We start from the raw sequence: 18,192 nt of genomic DNA, 5'->3' as shown, positions 1-18,192 counted from the left end.
CCTGCAGTGGAGATTTAATTTGAAAGTTGACATTTGAGGTCATCAGTCATGTTATACTGAAGCTTCCTTCCTTTGAGTGGGTTTGCCTTGGGTCAATGCCATGTTCTAAAAAATAAATTCTACTTTGTTTTTGTTGGACAGCTGAAACAATTGTGAATGTACTAGATTTCAAGAAGGATGTTGGTTTATGGCATGGAATTCTTACAGTAAGTATGTCTTTTTTATTCTCTCTTAGTATTTGAAAATAAACTAACCTAATATGCTTAGTGCTGTCACGAACTGGGATGTCCTACAGTTTCTTCTAATGCAATTTTTTCTGCTTTGAAAGCAAAATAGATGTAATTTAAACCCATGATCTTCTCCTGGTGCATTTACCCGTAATGAGCATGGTAAAGATGTCAGTGTATTTTTGTGTATCATGTCAAGTACTGTGATCCCATTCTTATCATATTATCTCACCAATATGTGATTTTGAGATCAAACTTTGTAGCAGAAACAAATCAAATTAGTACTTTCCCCTGTAGGGATATGATCCAGTGGCACAGTTCCTATTGCCCCTGACTAGCTTCCCTGTCAAAACTCCCACCAACAGATGGTTTTGCTAACATTAAGTATTCCCAATACTTTAAATTGCATTAATTTTCTACTTGATGTTGGAATGTCTTCCTCAGTTGACATGGGAGACAATTGACATATTTTGAAGGATTGCTTCTTAAGGTGCTGTTGCAATCAGTGACTGACAAATTGTTTACTATTCACTGATCATTTTAAGAACAGATGTCAGCTCTTGAAGGGTCATTGTTTGGGGGTCCCATGATTTTGGGGTCCCCAGGATTCTCAATGATCTGATATGTTTTTCCCATGCAGTGTTACACTGTTCTCACTATGAAAGTGCAGTAATAACATTTCTGAAGCAGAAATGATTAGGCTTAACACCCATAAGTATCTCATGTTAAAAACCATCTTTATCACTGGCTGAAAGCAAATGTCTAATAGAGCTGTTCTGTGCTTTCCTTTGCCATTAATCTTGTTCTGAACTTAATTTTTTTTCAGTACTTGCCTGTTTTCCTGTACCTATGCTTGTGCCAGACTGAAAGGATAACTATCTTTTGCAGCTCTGCAAGTGTTTAGATGACTAATCCACTGGGACACTTAACCTTTCTTAAACCTGGGTTTTCCAAAACAAATACTGTATTTAACCCGAGCTGCTGTGAGGAGAAGCGTGTTGCCCTGAGGAGATATTTCTAAATGCTAACAGAAGTAAAGCAGCAGCTCATTTACAGGATGTGTGTTTGACACTGGGAAATCACTGATGCAATTGATGGGCTCAGACTGAGAGACCAGCTTTGGGTTTGTCATTGGTTTCACTCAGCTGGGTTTTCTAAACTTCCTGGAACTTTTCATGACCCTGTTGAAAATACTGGAATTAGCTCATCTGGAGAGAGATTAAAACCTCCTTCATTAATTTTCTTTTAAAATAAATTGATTTCTGCTTAGTCTAGGATTTCAATTTCTTTGTCTCCTGTCTTTTAAATAATTTGTGCTCCACTACCATTGGTAGCTTTTAGTCTTCCCAGAGATGGATTTCCATAGACAGATGTCTTACTGCTTTTGTCCTTTTCAGTACCGTGTTCATATATATGGCAGTTTATCAGGCTTAGGGATAATATTTAACTGCACAGCAGGCATGCAGACATTCTTCACCCAATGTTCTTTTAAATTTTTTTCTATTTAGAGTGAACCTCTTTGAGTATGAATAGAAAGAATATGTTTTTTTTCAGTACTGCATAAAAGTTACAATCTGATTAGTATATAAATCCTTAATCCTTAATTAAAGCATTGGAAAATGGGTGTCTGTTTCATCTTCATGTAGGTAGCTAGATAGGAAAAGATGAATGCCAGAACAGAGTGGTTTGCATAGATGCCCCTGCCCATAACACAATATGAGTAGTTGCGACAATTTTTGTATCAAACCCTTTTATCTCTTTGATTTCAGAGTGTCATGAACATGATGCATGTCATCAGTATTCCATACTCCTTAATGAAAGTGAATCCTCTGTCATGGATACAAAAAGTCTGTCAATACAAAGGTAAGGAACAAGAATACACAGAAGTTTGCTTGATAGTCAGAATCAAAAGTGCAAATTGATAACACAGCTGCCTAGCTTTTCTCTGGTGTGTTAGTAATTTTCTCATTGCTGTTGCAGCAAAAGTGGCCTGTGTGAAGTCCAGAGACATGCACTGGGCCTTGGTGGCACATCGGGACCAGAGGGACATCAACCTCTCCTCGCTGCGGATGCTGATAGTGGCCGATGGTGCCAACCCATGTAAGCTCTGCTGCTCCAGTGCAGGACAGAGCAGGAAGGGGTTTCTTCTCTCTTGCACTTAGAGCTTCAATCTTCACCCCTCTTAGCTAAAATATTTGCAAAATATGCAGTTTGTCTACTACAAACAGTGTGACATTTGTGGAAACAGTAATCAATTTGGGATTTTTTTCAAAGTATATTTTTCTTTAGCTCATCCCGAAACAAACTTGATATTACATATAATGTAAGTTGCAGTAAATCTAGTTTTGTTTAACATCACAGTCATGTGTAAAGACTGAACCTATAAAAGTTGAAGCAATGAAGACCTTAAGCCATAGAAAGGATCAGAACATTTCCCCTGAATGACAGTTCTCAGCTGCAGAAGTAACTGAGAATTTTAGGGGAATACATAAGGTACTCTAGAGAAACACATCTGAATCACTTCATGGCAATTAACAGCATGAGCTGTTCCTCTGTATTATTTAAGATACCAGCATAGAGGTGTTCTGCTTGTTTGTAGTAGTTTGGAATTTATGAGTTAAATCCCTAATTTCCCTCATCCTAGAAGAAAACACTGCAATGAAATTGATACTGTAAATCCAGCAGTAATGGCTTTTCTATGTAAGCATAATGTAAAGATTTCATGTTTAAAAATGAGTCTTTATTCCCTGTACACATATATGCAACTGTTTATACATACATACATACATATATATATATATATAGTTGTAGCAGCTATGATGTATTTCCCAGTGGACAAGGATCCTTTTAAAATGATTTTTCCTGAAAAGCCTATATATTAAACAGTAAATTTGCAGTTTGAATAGCATCACTTCAGAAATCAAATTATTTTTCTGTCTGATTATTTTTTTTTCTTTACCCCAGGGTCCATTTCTTCCTGTGATGCATTTCTCAATGTCTTCCAAAGTAAAGGTCTAAGGCAGGAGGTCATTTGTCCCTGTGCTAGTTCACCAGAAGCTCTCACTGTGGCTATTCGAAGGTATGTGTTACACCAGTGAAAACAGACCCACTGAATGTGTATATCTGGTAATTTGAAAAAAAAAATTAAATATGAATCTGCATATTTAAGTTCTATATGATATGCATAGTTTGCAATGTGTTTATGTCCAAGGAAGACATACAAGAAGAACTTTTAGAGTAATGATTGAACTTCAGAATGCTTTATGGCTCCCATTGCTGTAATTTTATCTCATTTTAAATTAAATAAGTTGAAATGCAAAAGGAAATTCTGTAAATAAAAATGTAAAAATGCCACCATAAGCATAAAATTAATTAAAATGAGAGAATTAAGTGGAATTGCCATTGAGGAAAACCATATTCTTAAGTACTCTGTTTAGAGAGAATTATGACCTTCTGCAGGCTGCTTTTGGCTGACAGGCACTTTTTAACCATTCACAGACTTTCAGTAATCATCTTGAAATGCTTTTTAAGTCTGAGGGATTTGTGACTAGAAATAAAATAGATAAATTCCACTAAAACTGCTAAATGCTACTAGAACTGTTGAGTGTTATGTATATACAATCACAGTGTTATTCAGGTTGGGACAGACCTTTAAGATCATTGAATCCAACCATTGACCCAGCACTGCAGAGCCTTCACTGAGCTGTGTCCCTGAGTGCCACTTCCACACATCTTCTAAATACCCAAGGATGGTGTCTCAGCCTCTTCCCTGGGCAGCCTGTTCCAGTGCTTCTTCCTTTGGGTGAAGAAATTTTTCTTAAAATCCAATCTAAACCTCCCCTGGCACAACTTGAGGCCATTTCCTCTTGTTCTGTCACTTGTTTCTTGGGAGAAAAGCCACACCTGGCTACAGCCTCCTTTTAGGCTACAACCTCCCTTATCACTTAGGATATATATAGGATATGTATAGGACATCACTTAGAAAGTGATAAGGTCCCCTCTGAGCCTCCTTTCCTCCAGGCTGAGCCCCCAGCACCCTCAGGCTCTCATATGACTTGACTCCATCAGCAGTATCCTGTCAGGAGGGCTGTAGCACACAGCCAGTGGTGTAAGTATTGTCTGTTTTGGCAGAGTTTTCCAAAAATTGTACATTGAACAATAAGCACTTTGTTTTGAAGCTCATGTTTCTGCAGCCAATTATAATTGCTTCATGTTAGAACATGCAATATAAACGTGTAAAGCACTAAAACAGCATTAAGTAAAATACTTCCTGCCACAAATTCCTAAATACACCATCCAAGTGAAATTTAACTAGATTTTCAATTAGCTTTCCAACAGAACATTTACAGGAGGAAGGACACGAGGCCAAGAGTGTGGTTGATTTTCAGCCACCTCATTATTAGTTTAGAGCATCTGAAAGCAATCCATCAGGAACTTAGCCTGCCCAGGTTAGTTGTGTTTCTGTGAACCACAGGGTTTCAGAGAGCCCTTCACTCAGCTCCACCTGCCTCTCTTAGCTTCATACAAGAAGTACCAAGTGTCTTTCCCTTAGATGTGTTTCCCTGCCATTGGCTGTGCAAGCCTTTGCTTCCTTGGAATAAATTCTTGTCTGTAACTTCAGAGAGGAAGTGAATGGGCAGCAGACATCTCTTGTGCTGAGCCCTGAACAGGTTTTTAATTTCCTGGGCTAACCCTGGAAAATTTGGCTCAAATCACAGGTTAGGAAGTGGGAAAACTTCATAATGGCATGACTGGTGTGCCCTTTCTAGACGTAAGCTCTGTGCCTACAGCTCTCTGAAGGACTGAAAATTCATTTCCAAATTAACTAGCATTGAAACCTTACAAAAAAAATTATTAGCACATAGCATTGTGGATAATTCAGAATAAAAAAAATAGGCATTTTATCTTCAGTTCGTGACTGTGTAATTACAGAGCAGTTCTTACTGCAGTGAGTATTACAGAACACATCTCCTTTTATTTGAACTCTGTTTAATGGTAGGATAATGCTAGATGAACTTGGGAGATGTAGTATTTTTCATTTTGTTCAAGCCATCTCCACTGACAGTAAAGTCATTATCATACAATTTCCAAAGAGTTACTGCTGAAGTATGCATTAAAATGACTCCCTGCAGAGCAGAGATCCAGAGAGCTCCCTGTTAATCCTCTGACTCTTTCAAAATCTATAGTGTATTTTTACTGAACTTCCTACAAGGAAGAGTAACAAAACCAGTTCTCAGTTGAAATAACCTTATAGTTTAGAAAAAGACAGTAATAGTCTAGAGGTGCTTCAGCCTTAGTGCTGAATCACAAAGCCTAATATTCAAAGGAATGTGTCATGCAAATAATTCATGTTATTCCCCTTGGTTTACTGCATATTAGTCTGAACCCACTTGCTTAAGGGAATGCAAAAGTTTAAGGACAAGTTCTTTTCCCTTTTAAATGGCTGGCAAAAAGCAGTGGTCAAATAGATTGTATTATCTGTAAATGGTGGAAGGAGCTGCTCTCAAAATGCTTTGTGTGATAAGTAGTGCAAGAAAATGGATGTGATGAAAGTCCAGATGGCCTCTGCTTCTGGAAGTCTGTGAGAAGCCTACAGGAGACCTTTCTCCTCATGAACACAAAATGTGTGTTTTGGGGAGCAGGGGTGAGGGAAAGTTGATCAATAATGTCACTGAAAGTTCCTTTTACATGATGGGAGTGTTATTTATCACAGGTACTTGTTTACTAGTGCCATTTGTTATGCTCTAATGCAATTTCAAGCACGCTCACATCCTTCTTTGTTGACAATGTCACTTGAGAAATATGGCTCGTAAAACCTATTAATTGAAATTTATAGAGCCCATCAGGGCAAGGCTTACATGAGCAGGACTGGCTGAGGCCCATCTAGTATTTCAAACACAGTAGAGGAGAAATGTCACATCAAAGGACATTGTCTGTTAAAAAATAGCTGTGTTGTGATGGAGTATTTGGGAAAAACACAGAATTGTGAGCTAAACATTGACTGTTTTATCCATCCTGAAAAGAGCTGGAGTCTGCTCTTCAGGGATGCATAACCTGAACTCAAATCAGCACCATGTCACCTTCCAGTTTTGCGTTTTAAAATGCAGGACAGTGCAAGAGTCCTTCCAGACATGAAAAGCTCTGACACATTCCCCTGCCTTCGTAACTTGCATACGTCAACACTCATTTACTCAAGGCACACTCTCCATAGGTATGATTGTATCCACTGGTGCAGCAGGTGGTTTTATACTGAAACAAGCTGACAGGCATCTTGTGCTGATGCTGTGGAATTTTACAGCAATGAATCCAAGCAAACTGAGGCGTTACCGAGATGCTGCATCCACATTTTGACCATGACTGATGAAGGCGTCATTTGTTTTAATTTTCATGTGGTAAATTAAGAATAGGAAGGATTCAATTATAGGCACTAAAATGAAGATGGTGAAGTCCTTGTGTCTTCCACAGATACTTGACAGTAAATCTATGCCAGGTTGCCTCAAAATAGATAACATATAGAATTTATCAAGTTATTTACTGATCAGTTCCAAATATTTGTAGTGCAGTTTCCTTCCACATCATCTACATCATCTTTCAGTATTTTAAAAATTAGGTAACAGCTCTTACCTTGGGTGGTAAGGCAATCTTTATAATTTTTTCTGAAAATTAAATACAGGCTGTTTGGGTAAATGTTAGGGATTACTTGCATCTCAGCAGCCCCATATATGTGGGTGGGTACTGAATGAAGGATGTAATTACTCAGAAATGACTGAAAAACAGAATTTTATTGGGCCTAACAGGGCAGGCAGGAAGGAGGAATTGTAAACCTTTGAAACAGAGGAGTATTTGCAGTAGCAGTGCATTAAGCACAAGGAAATGTTTGCCCCGCCTGATGGTGCACTGATGCTCTAACCTGTGCTCGTAGGCCAACAGATGACAGCAACCAGCCGCCGGGGAGAGGAGTCCTGTCCATGCACGGGCTCACCTACGGCGTGATTCGAGTGGACTCTGAAGAAAAGCTCTCTGTCCTGACTGTCCAGGATGTTGGCTTAGTGATGCCAGGAGGTGAGGAACTTCCTTTGAAACTTGTGATCCATCAGTACAACTAATTGGCAGTAGAAAGTTGCAGCTGAGCGTACTTTGTTGCTGGACGACAAGCTTTGGGACTACAAGCTCCTTGAAAACATTTTAGTCCAAAAGCATTACCTTACTAAACTTCATGGTTTGGAAATCCCAAGATTTCTTGTCTGCATTTACCTCAGTCTTTCTGTGCTTGCATTAGCAACATGTATTAAATAACCTGCCACCACATCTGTTCCTAAACTGTGAGGTGTTGGTAGAGAAAATAAGGAAGTTAAAGTACTGTGGCTATAAATATCCATAAGTCCAACCAGGACAAAACGTTTCAGTAGGGAAAATTTTCATAGCCTGTGCTAAGAATCAATAAAATTGCTATCTGGAAGCTTGCAGAATGTTTTTCCAAAGGTCTTGTGCTATCACCCAGCTACTAGATAGAGGAGGTATGACTGAAAAATTCATGTTGATAAATTCAAACTGAAACCAGTGCTTCTGAAGAGGAAGATAACACTTTTCATAAGGCAGCTACATTTTAAATAAGATGCTATGGGTACTAGAAAAGGCTAATACTGTATTTTTTGTAAGAGAATGCTTGTTATGGACCAAAGCAATAAAAGCAATAAAATAATTATGCATCTTACAAAATTTCAGTTGAACAGCTTAGGAATAAAGGAAGATACAATTGGTTGTTGTTTAATAGTTATCATACAAGATATTATAATAGATGTGCCATCTTGCACTTCATATTATGTTCTGATAAATTTAATGAAAGTGCTGCTTGCTGTTTATCCTCTGAGTGAAAGGTTGTTCAAGATTTTGTGCACTTGTACTTAAAAGTGTCCTTTCTACATCCCTGATCATCATATTCTCTTTGCAATTACAAAATCTACCAATGCTGTACTCCTAACTCCAGATATGATAGCTGAAGCAGCATTCCTGATTGTTGTTCAAGTGGTTGACATTAAATAGTGCTTCTTTCTCAGACCAGTGCTTTCTAATCCCTCCTGTTTAGCTCCTGCTGTCTCTGCAGGGCTGTAACGCCAGACAGAGGGAGTCTGAGCTCTGATAGATCCTCAGTAAAACAGCCCTATTAGTCTGCTGGAATATCTTGGTCTTTCATATGGTGTTACTTGCTACTTTCTTAGAGGTGGATTTCCTGGTTGCCTGCCTCCCTGGCTGTATAGTAATTATCAAGGGCTCCGTTAGGGTATTTCATTTTGCACTGACTGAGGCAGATCTGGTTTTCAGTATGCAAAGCTGGGAACACAATCACATTTCACAGCAATACTACAGATGCACTGCAGTTTCAGAGAGCAAGATAAATAAGTATTGTTATCAATGTAAAGACTGAGTTTACATGAAGATCCTTGCATTCTTTATATAAATATCATTCATAATAGAAAACCTCTTGATAATGTGGAAAGCCATAATGTTCAAGAAACTGATTGTTATACATTAGTCTGCATGTAATTCATTTGTTTATGTCATCTCCACCATGATGTCTTTCCCGCAGCACTTATGTTATTCTGTGGTTAATTTTATAATATTTTTTAAATTCCTTTCTTCTCCCTCTAGCTATAATGTGTTCAGTGAAGCCAGATGGAATTCCTCAGCTCTGTAAAACAGATGAGATAGGAGAACTTTGTGTATGTGCTATTGCAACAGGTACATCATATTATGGACTCTCAGGCATGACCAAAAATACTTTTGAGGTAAGTTGACAAAAAGTGCTATATAAAATCCTTTTGAAATTTTTCTATTTCAAGGTGATATTTGACATGAAGTATTGCTATTAACAGTATAAGAATAGCAATATTAATCAATGCTTGTGGCTTGGGACCTATATTCTAGCCAGATAATCTGCACTGAAGCCCATTTCATTAAGTGCAATAGTAGATCTTTATGTAAGTTTAGTTTTGGCTCTGAAGAGCTTTTACTTCAATATTCAAATAAGATACTGGGAGCTGAAAAAAATCAGAAGGAAAGGAGTGAGAAAGACCAAGATCAAAAGGTAATATTGTGTAAGTCTGTGTGCAGAGTTTGATTATTGCAAACAGTAAGAAAGCTGCTTAATATCTCTAGAAAGCACTTTTCAACATTTCCACAGCACTTCCAGCATTAAGGCTTCTATTTATACAGAATCCTGACAGATGTAGTCTTCAAGAGATATATCTGAAGAGCAGAGAAACCTTTTCCTGATTAGTCTCCATCTGCTTTTGTTTGAATTGCATTAGGTGAAAGCCTTTTGGCTTCTGGGGATCTGTTTTCTGACTCAGTGCACACAGCTGTATTGATAGCTCTGTAGTACCTGCTCACTTGTTATCATTAACTTCTGCTGAAGACAGTCTGTAAGGCTTCAGAAATTAGAGAAAAAGTGAAAAAATCCCTATTTTTAAGATACAATTCTTTCTTGTTTAATGTTTGTGGCAGAAATTAACACTAATACATTTAGGTTTCCCTTAAAAAACTCTCTGTTATTACCACTTTTAATAGACTAATGTGACTAATATCTCCTGCAAAATGCAGAGCTGAATGTTGTAAACACTGCACGTTATGTAATTAATGGAGACAAGTAGATATGATTCTACATCCTACTGTGGAAGTCAGGAATCCTACTATGCTATTGTGACCTGAAATTTGTTGAGAGCTGATTTTTATGCTGCAAATACAATTGGCAATACCCAGTGTGGGTGATAATCCTGGATTTTATATACTTCAGGGTAGAAAGGTACTTCTGTTCATTTTGTAGTACTTGCTGTAATTGTGATATCATTCATAATTCATAACTGTCAGCAGTTTAAAACCATATTTAGACTGATTTAGACTTATTCCTAATGCTAAGCAAATAAACTGCCATTGAATGAGCAGGACCATTCTATTTTAAAGTTAAGCAAGATTTTTAAGTGTTCTCTCAAAGTGGATCTCTATTCTGTTTTACTGTTTAATTCATGTTGCAGGTATTAGAGTGCCAAAGAGTTTTGTGTTCCTTTAATGAATTATGACCAAGGATGTATAGCCATTAAATCTGTTCAGTAAGAGTCACCCATGGGCATCTGGCAGCAGAATTTGACCTTTCTTTTTAGATGAGCCTTCAAGAACACTATATAGCCATGGTCTTCTACTTGCCATTGTCTTTTTGCCTTTAGACTATTTAAGTTTAAAGAAATGACTGCAGGAAAGTGTGGTTGTGTCAGAATGCAGCTCAGAGTAGCTCACATGCCAAAAGGATAACAGTGTGCTAATTAGGGTAGAAAAAGCCATAGGAATCTGTCTGTGGAAGTCGTGTATGTCTGGTGTTGAGACATTTAGAGAGGTGCTCTGTAGGGCTGCTTTTTCACTTCCTGGTGTGCTACAGAAGATGTTATCACTAATATTCTGAGAACTTCATTGACCTTAAATAAAAATGTAGTCAGCTGAAAGAGTCATTAATGTGCTGTACCTTAAAATAGCTTCACTTCTAGCCTGCCTGTTTCTTACACTGTGCTGGAGATGGGTATGAGGTACTGAAGAAAACCTCTACTGAAATGTTCATGAGTTAAGCTCTCAGTTAACCTATACACAGCACCTTGGGTTGGCAGTCTGCTCAGCATGGGTTTTTTATTTAATACTGTTGATGTTGATTTGTATTTTTTTTAAGGTCATAAATGATTTACAGGCTCACAGTTACAGAAAATGTGTATTGTAAACAGAGTGGGATTGAATTTGCTGGAACTCAGGTACACACAAGTGTAGGAGTTTCCTGACACTCCCTTTATGGTCAGTGAAGGATAAAGAGCATCACCAGTGACCTATTTACTTTGTTTCAGAATATCCTGAAATACTTTGCAGCCTGATCTCTGTGTATAGAGCTGAAGACCCATGTTTCTGTTTTGCAGGTGTTTCCTATGACCAGTTCTGGTGGCCCTATCACTGAATATCCTTTTATAAGGACTGGACTTCTAGGCTTTATAGGACCAGGTGGACTGGTCTTTGTTATTGGCAAGATGGATGGTTTGATGGTTGTCAGTGGAAGAAGACATAATGCTGATGACATTGTAGCAACAGCACTGGCTGTGGAACCCATGAAATTTGTCTACAGGGGGAGGTTTGATCCTTTCTTTCTTTCTATTATATAGAAATCTTTATTTGGCTTAGATGAAGTGTAAGTGATCCAGACGCTTTCAGAAAGCAATGCCTGATGTGCCCTGTAGTTTCCCTCCAGTTTTGTTCATATTGCCTGAACCAGGAGACAGCTGAGGGAAGCCCAAGGCAATGTTGAGGCAATGTTTGGATACTAAGGTCTTGAAACTGTGGTTACTGAAATTTCCAGTTGAACAGCTGGTTAATTCTGAGGATGTTGGCTCAACAGGAGCCTTTCTGTGTGCACTGAACATTTCCAATATGCCTTACACTGAAGTTTTTGAATGTGAAAGGGCTTCTTTGTGTGACCTTCCTCATGTGCTGAAACTGAGCAGGAGACATCCAAAACTTCTGAAGAGCCTCATGCAATAGCACGTGCTCACACTCCATCACATGTCAGAGCTCTCACAAAATGATGTTGCAATTACCATCTTCTGAGATGGGGCCAAGGAAGGTGCTTATGCTGGCTGTTATATAACATCTCAGCAACAGTCTTGGAGTGACCCAAATGTACTGCTTTTCTTCTTCCAAGAATGTTCACTTCTCAATCCTGCTCTGACATTCTGCTTGTATATACATGACTGTAGAACAATGCCTGCTGTTTCAACTCCAGAACTTATCTAAAACTGTTCTTGTAGCTTATTCCTCATAAATATATTAATAAATGATACACCAGGAGTCTAACTAATAAGTAAAGAAATCAGAGTTGTAGAATGTTAATGCAGAGGACAAGTTTTTCCCTCTGCCGGGGCACTAAATGCTCTTCTCTCCTCCTATAGAATAGCAGTGTTTTCTGTGAGTGTGCTGCATGATGAAAGGATAGTTATTGTTGCTGAGCAAAGGCCAGACTCCACAGAAGAAGACAGTTTTCAGTGGATGAGTCGAGTTCTCCAGGTAATGCTCTATATGTGTGCTTGGAAGCTATTTTTTTTCCTTACCTTATATTCTTTTTATTGATCTTTCAGACCCCTAAGGTAACTGACATTTTGTCTTTGAACAGTTGTGAATCCACCTTCAGTTGCACTTGCTCTTAATGAGCACAAAATGAGATTTTTCTGAGTGACAGTTCCTGTCTGGACTGTACACATCCAGAGAATGATCCTTTTCCTAATCAAAATGCTGTAAGAAAACAGGAATGAATTGAAGTAAATAGTAGCAATGGGAGAGTAGCATGTGGTTTATAAGGATATAGTCATTTTTTACTTCAACAGGGGAATGAATGAATGAATGAATGAATGCATACATTATATCAGTATATACTCTTACTGTCAAAAGCTACCAGAGTCTCTTAACTGCTCACAGTTATATGCATGGGTACAGAGTTGGCCTCATCCAGATTTATTTTCTTTGGCAAGTGAGAGAGAATTATGTGTTTCTAGTGTACCATGTTGATAGCTAAAATAAACTGAATGAAACTCAGCCTAAAAACCCCAATTTCCCTCCACTGAAATGAAGGAAAGTGGTTGATTAGCTCAGATCTAGGTATCTACAGTGAGGTTATCTTCTCAGAGGGACACCTATTCCAATAAATCCCATTCCAGCAGTCTGGCAATATCAACAGAATACTCAAGTTTTGTTTGTTTTTTAAACTCTAATGTCCACACACAAAAATGTTAGATACTTTAAATAGGGTCATCTTCCTTCTCTGTGGTTAATCCAATTCAGACTCAAAAGCAATTGATTTAATGGAGATGTAGTCAGATTAAGTCTGTTTGTTGGCACCTTGTGAAGTGCTCTCAGTTTGGTTGTTTTTGTTTTTTTTTTAAACTCTAATGTCCACACACAAAAATGTTAGATACTTTAAATAGGGTCATCTTCCTTCTCTGTGGTTAATCCAATTCAGACTCAAAAGCAATTGATTTAATGGAGATGTAGTCAGATTAAGTCTGTTTGTTGGCACCTTGTGAAGTGCTCTCAGCTCTGTCTTCAGTTGGTCTCCTGTTACTTCTACCTCCCTTTCCTACCTTCCTTCCTGTCCTCCTGCAAGGACTCTTCTCAGTAAATATATTGCAGGCATATTTTTTGCATTACCTAAGAGCCAGAGAAAAAGATCCCACACAACTCAGAGATGTTTTTATTCATCATTGCATTTTACTGAATAAGAAAGGAAATCTATCCACTGTATCCTTCAAGAAACTGAACAAAAAAGCTTTCATCCATCTCAAGACAGGCTCATCTGCTCTCTTGATTCAAAAGACAGCTACATTTCATATAGTTAGAGGCATCTCATATTCACAGTAGATCTAAATTTGTACCAAGAAAAGATAGAACCTCTAGCTTGCCATCACCCAGAAAGCCTTTGAAATACCTAATAGCACCTAGGACAGCTATTGTAGAAAAAGAGGCTTTGGATTGCCCACACTTTTGTCAAGCAGGAGGCTCCTAAAGGGGTTGAAACTCTGAACTTAACACTTGTCCTCTTTTGTCAGCGAAGCATCTTTGTGACTTTTACAGACCTAATGTCTTGCACAATCATAGCCAGTAGAGTTCTACACTGAAAGCTGCAGGAATCCTGTGTCCCAACACTCCTGCCAAGAGTCAGCCCTGTTATTCTGAGTCTGATCAAGTCGCAGCAGTGTCTGAGAATAGCAGGCCATGTATCAAAGTACACACATGTGTGGCTGCTTTCATCACCACGTGCAATGCCTGCAACTCTGGCATGCACCACTATGTGAACAAGAAGTTTCTGTTTCCACCACAGCTGAGAGCAGAGATGAAGGACAGAAGCCAGGAACATGTAGGATGTTTTGTGCCTCTTCCCAATCAGAGTTTTAATGACAGATGTCAGGAAGTGGTAACCAGCTGTATCTGAATCATCTGCTAGTGAGGCACAGCACAACAATATTGCAGCCTGTGTCATGGCTCTCAGTGAAGTCCATGGTAACAAACTCCAGTAAATTGCTACTTGATTTTAATGCTGTTTGTGTGTTGTCTGACACTCTGTGAGTGCTGCCCTGTGCCAGCCCTGCCCTGCACTGCCTGCTGCTGCTGTGCCTTGCTGTCTCTGCCCTGCAGTTGAGCTGTCCCAATTTGCAGAACCAGTTTTTCCAGTGCTTTGCACATTTTCTGACTCTCCTGACACCCATCTTGCCCCTTGGCAGGGAGCTGAAGGATGGTAGAGCTGCTAAACCAGTGGGACTATGCTGGACTGCATCTGTGGCCTTTGGCAGAGGGATGGATGGCTGGGAGGGAGTGGTCAGGCTGGGGATGGAGTTTCTTGAGAGTAGAAGGGTGAAGATCCCAGATCACCCAGCAGTTCAGTCAGATAGATCCTAGATGCTCATCTGCTGCAGACTGACCTGACCCTTCAGGCAGGGCTGTGGTCCCTGTATGGCAGACTGGATGTCAGTTTTACCAGTGCCAGGATTGACAGGACTAGGGAAAGCCAGGAGATCTACTGCAGCACTGGAGAGTGTTTACCCAGAGAATTGTGTCAGAATGTTTTCTGAGCCCAAACAACACAGCAGTCTGGACTCTCCACAAGTTTGGGTATATCTTGTCCATTTTCACAATGAAAGAGAGGGACAGAGATTTCAGGTACTGTTTGATTCTGGCTGGACAGAGTAGTTTCAAAAACCAAGCCTTCTATCTCATCAAGAGTCATAAATGCCAGCAGTATTAAAATTGACTGGTACTCTTCTCCCTCAAAATTTTAAGGCTCAGTTCACCAGTTGTCATCCTTGTGACAATGTCATTCCCTGCTTCAGAAATGTGCCCAACTCAAAGGTGTGAAAGGTGACAGATTTGAATGACCCACGATATTATGTGGCATTATGTAGCAGATGTATCTCTCAGAGTCAGTTCAGAGGTTACTGGGGAATCACTGCAGACACTCCTCATCCTACCACAGCTGGGTATGGCTTTCCATTCACCCCCTGTTGGAGCCACAGAGTTTTATCTTTGAGTAAAAATGGTTACTTGCCCGGTGATGGTTTTCCTTCAAGCTGATGTCAGGTGAGGATCCCATGATTTATCACTGCTTTTCAGAACCTACAAATAACATTGTGATTAGTAGGTTGTGATGGTTTCTGCCAGAAACATGAGATGATGTGTGTTGCCTGCCATAAATATTTCACTATTGCTGATCTTTTGGGTGGTGTCTGTAGACCAGCATCAAGGGCTTCCAATTCTGCTGTGAGAGCTGCTACTGCTAAAATTCCAATGCTTTTAAATGACTCACCATTCTATTATTCTTTCTTATGAGATTTTGCAATCACATAAATAAGAAATGAAGCAAACAGAAGCCAAAAGTGAAGCATTGCTTAATCTGTAGGAGTAATCAGTAATTTATTGGTCTACACTTTAGTGCATACATAACTGTAAGTGATTATCTAATTCTCAGAGTATAGATTGTATCTTCAAGGCTGTACCCATATCAGTTCACTTTTCTCACAGTTTAAAATTAAAAAGCAAGATAAGTAAATTATATTTTTGAACATTTGACTACTCATTAGAGATGCTATTTGTAATTTGTTTCTCAGTTTGTGTAAATGCCTGAAGTTGGTGTTCTAATACAATGAAGTTGGCTTTCTAACACACTTGCTGCAATTTTTGTTACCATTATAAGGAAAATAAATCCTTTAAATCTGTAGGGAATTAAAATCTATGTGAATGGATATTCATGTTTAACTCAATAAATTACATAGATACTGTATGCTACAGTGTTCTTGAAAATGATGCAGTATAATTAACATATCAGGCAGTGAACATGGTTGCTATACAATTCAAAGATGCTTCTTTTTCAGGTTTTTGTCCAATCAAATTTTTTCCAAGTGGATAGTTTCATAGTTTTCCCTTATATATTTTCCATTCCTGCCTGAAAATCATTTACACTGTGATCAGGGAATGAAACTGTTATTAAGAGTTTTCCCTTATATATTTTCCATTCCTACCGGACAATCTTTTACACTGTGATGAGGGAATGAAACAGTTATTACCTTATAAAAAAAATTTAAAAGATTCACAAGCTGCATGCATCATTAGTTATAGGAGTTATTTGAAATTTTGCCCTGCTCAGAAAGATGGACTGGAATTGAGTTGAATAGGAATCCTTTGAGCTTTAGCTCTGAGAAGTTCACAGCTTAAAAGCAATTTCATGTGGTCTGACAGCCAATCTTTGTAAAAAATCTCCAGGATATCTGCTACTAATGTGTGCTTAAGAGGGATAACAAGGTAGCATTTTCTAATAGATTTGTGGGCATTTATCACCAGGTTTTTGGTTGCTTTTTTATCTGCTGGAATGAATATAACAACATTTCTGTCCACCTGTTCCCAGTGAAAAGAACCTCCTTATCACTGACATAGCTGAAGTGTCTTTCCATTGCCAGTTAATTATTAGGGCTGTTTTATGCAGTAATTCAGAGCAACACGTGCTTATTAGAGTGATGAAAAATTATCCTTTCATTAAAATCGATTTCCTGTGTGCTTTTTTAGGCAATTGACAGCATTCATCAAGTGGGAGTCTACTGCCTAGCACTTGTCCCAGCAAACACACTTCCCAAGACACCTCTGGGAGGGATTCACCTGTCAGAAACCAAACAGCTCTTCCTGGAAGGATCTCTGCATCCTTGTAATGTGCTGATGTGTCCCCACACCTGCGTAACAAACCTGCCCAAACCAAGGCAAAAGCAACCAGGTAAGAGCAGTGGAGGCCAAGGGACTGTGACTTTGTGCTGTGTGCTTGTGGTACTGTAAGAGAGCAAAACCAAGTATTTGCTGATACAGGTGAGAATCAGCTTCATCAGCTTTCCTCTTCAATATTCTGTGAGTGTCAAGGACATCGTTGGTGTTGCCAGGAGCTACAAGCACCTTCACAGAGAGTGCAAGGAAAAATGCAATTCAATAAAGATGACATTTTTATTACTCTACAAGGTGCTACTGAGACCACACCTGGAGTTCTTCATAAATTCCTCTTCAGTTATGTTTAAAGAGAATGGAGACCAAACCAGAGAAACATAAAATCTTGGCTTATTTTGAAGGCTGAGAAACAGAGAGGAAGAGGACTGTTGTCACTAAATAACAGTGTTGGAAGAGCAAATACTTTGAAACTTGTCATAAATAAATTAAAGCAAAGAATGAGTGGTTTAATCCCCCACCTGTGTGGTGAGATTCTGTATTACTCTTACAGCAGAGGAAAAACCCTATCTAGTTTTGAGATGGTTCTTCAGAAGTTCTGCCTCTTCATGAAGAATGTTGGATGAAATGGTACAGCAAGGGAGTTTCTCAAGAGACCAAGAAAGCCCTTGTAGCCTGCTGTAGTCCAGTCACTGGTTATTTGTGCCCAATGTACAAGTAAATTTTAACAAATTTTTGCCTTTAATGGGAATTGGGGCTACAGTGGGTATTTGGTTGTCCTTTGGGTGGGTGGAGCTGCCGTGGTCCCAGGAAGGTTCAGGGGTTCTGGGGTCCCCTCAGTCACCCCCTCCCCTTTTCCTTGCAGCTGCCAGGAATGCCCCAGGAAAGGTGAGTGTGGGTGCCGTGCCGGGATTCCCCATTGCCCCTACCCAGACACCACCCAAAGACACCCCCAGAGGCGGGGGCCATTCTGGACCCCTACGTCTTGGCCACTGAGTGGGCAGGGGTGAGTACAGTGGGTTACACTGGGACATGTCACCCACGGGTGTCACCACCCACCCTCGTCCCCACAACCGTTATAAAAAAAATTTAAAAGATTCACAAGCTGCATGCATCATTAGTTATAGGAGTTATTTGAAATTTTGCCCTGCTCAGAAAGATGGACTGGATATTGAGTTGATAGGAATCCTTTGAACTT

The 18,192-nt window shown here is 39.2% G+C and overlaps 1 protein-coding gene across 2 annotated transcripts in view; it reads left to right on the top strand.

Moving 5' to 3' along the window:
• DIP2C (disco interacting protein 2 homolog C) overlaps nucleotides 1-18,192 on the top strand; it is a 147,560-nt gene that overhangs the window by 66,454 nt on the left and 62,914 nt on the right. The window contains exons 14-22 of one of the 2 annotated variants that reach the window (XM_014309350.2): nucleotides 142-206; nucleotides 1,997-2,090; nucleotides 2,208-2,327; nucleotides 3,192-3,306; nucleotides 7,150-7,289; nucleotides 8,877-9,013; nucleotides 11,177-11,385; nucleotides 12,200-12,314; nucleotides 16,854-17,055. In XM_014309350.2, the coding sequence (XP_014164825.1) occupies nucleotides 142-206; nucleotides 1,997-2,090; nucleotides 2,208-2,327; nucleotides 3,192-3,306; nucleotides 7,150-7,289; nucleotides 8,877-9,013; nucleotides 11,177-11,385; nucleotides 12,200-12,314; nucleotides 16,854-17,055 (1,197 nt within the window). Of the gene's footprint in view, nucleotides 1-141; nucleotides 207-1,996; nucleotides 2,091-2,207; nucleotides 2,328-3,191; nucleotides 3,307-7,149; nucleotides 7,290-8,876; nucleotides 9,014-11,176; nucleotides 11,386-12,199; nucleotides 12,315-16,853; nucleotides 17,115-18,192 lie in introns of those variants that run through there. The other variant, XM_031061698.1, reaches the window with a different exon arrangement.

The sequence above is a fragment of the Geospiza fortis genome, unplaced genomic scaffold (assembly GCF_000277835.1).
Source record: "Geospiza fortis unplaced genomic scaffold, GeoFor_1.0 scaffold270, whole genome shotgun sequence".
In the NCBI taxonomy this organism is placed as follows: Eukaryota; Metazoa; Chordata; class Aves; order Passeriformes; family Thraupidae; genus Geospiza; species Geospiza fortis.
Note: the sequence above shows the minus strand (reverse complement) of the source record. Positions and strands in the feature narration are given on the sequence as shown.